Consider the following 1,435-nt stretch of genomic DNA (forward strand, 5'->3'; position numbering starts at 1 on the left):
TGTAATAAGCGACGTACGAAGAACGGGCCCCTGGTGTGAAGTGTTGTATGTTATCAATTGTATGTTAATAAAGTGACTTTTGTTTATCTGTTTAACATTGTGCTAACCCTGCCTTTGGCAACGAACCTGTGTCCCTTTGTTTAGGGCTGTTATGTCCCGGTGTATTCCGGGTGGCGTAGTCGTGGTTTCTTTATTATTGGTAATTTTCAAACTCCTGACCATTTCTTGCCACACATGGAATATTTGCGCACACACCACAAGACTACGTAAACTCTGTGAACTCCCCATGTGTAAAAAAAAAAAAAAAATTATAATTTGACTATAAAAATGGTGAAAAACCAATGGCATCCAGTCACAGCACCTATACATAGTGGGCTCAGAAAGTCTGTGACGACATTGCAGATCAATGACAAATCAATATCTTTGACATAAAATGAAGAATACTAAATTCACTATCTCCAGGTCAGTAACTAGATGTAAGCAAACTTGTGATACTGACCATGTACCAAAGATTTTCAAACTTGTAACGCTAATTCAAGAGCATATCATCAATTAAGCAAAGAGAAATTTTTTTTTTTTTTTGCTCACTATTACTCTTTTCTGTGTTCCTCTATAGTCTTTGCAGCAGATCAGTAACTCTGACGACACAGATTTCAACAAGGACAAGATCCTGGGACTGCTGTGGGCAGCAGAAGAGGCATCTCTACAAACCGCCTCCTTGGCCTGCAGTGAAAGGTCCATATATACTGTATACAGTAGTGTGAAAAAGTGTTCCTGATTTTTTATTTTTTTGCATGTTTGTCACACTTTAATGTTTCAGATCATCAAACAAATTTAAATATTAGTAAAAGATAACACAAGTGAACACAACATGCAGTTTTTAAATGAAGGTTTTTATTATTAAGGGAAAACAATCCAAAACTACATGGCCCTGTGTGAAAAAGTGTTTGCCCCCTAAACCTTAATAAAGCATTCAAACTGTTGCTCAATGACATCATGCCATTCCCTTTATCCAAATATGTGTGGATATTCTTCCAGCCTCAGTTTGGTAGGTGCCTTATGTTGTAATAAGGCTTCTTTAACTCTGTGCAGAAGTTGTACTCGTCTCCTGAGGTGCGCTTTGGACAGGGCTGGCTCAACTCGGCAGCATATGTAGCAGTTGCTCATTTCCACACCAACATCGAGAAGTACATGGCTCCTCTGCCGAGCCGAGTGCTGCAGGAGTCTGATAGACCACCCAACATTCCCGATCTCAGCGCTGAAGAGAACCACGCACTCCACATCTTCGGCTGGATGAACCGTGTGAATCAACTGCTTGGTAAGAGTACCAGAGGAAACGGAGGGAGGGAGAAAAGTTATACATTAGGGGTCCAGACGTCTGAGACCACTAGTGAAACTGCTTCAGTGCTGAATTCTTTTTTTTTTTTTTTTTTTT

At 40.0% G+C, this 1,435-nt stretch overlaps 1 protein-coding gene across 1 annotated transcript in view; it reads left to right on the forward strand.

The window, feature by feature from the left end:
• Positions 1-1,435, forward strand: part of leg1.1 (liver-enriched gene 1, tandem duplicate 1) — a 5,835-nt gene that overhangs the window by 3,491 nt on the left and 909 nt on the right. Inside the window, exons 5-6 of the mRNA XM_016575236.1 lie at positions 617-735; positions 1,089-1,318. Of these exons, the coding sequence (XP_016430722.1) occupies positions 617-735; positions 1,089-1,318 (349 nt within the window). The remainder of the gene's footprint in view (positions 1-616; positions 736-1,088; positions 1,319-1,435) is intronic.

This window comes from Sinocyclocheilus rhinocerous, unplaced genomic scaffold (assembly GCF_001515625.1).
Source record: "Sinocyclocheilus rhinocerous isolate Xijiao unplaced genomic scaffold, SAMN03320098_v1.1 scaffold1044, whole genome shotgun sequence".
NCBI classification, from domain to species: Eukaryota; Metazoa; Chordata; class Actinopteri; order Cypriniformes; family Cyprinidae; genus Sinocyclocheilus; species Sinocyclocheilus rhinocerous.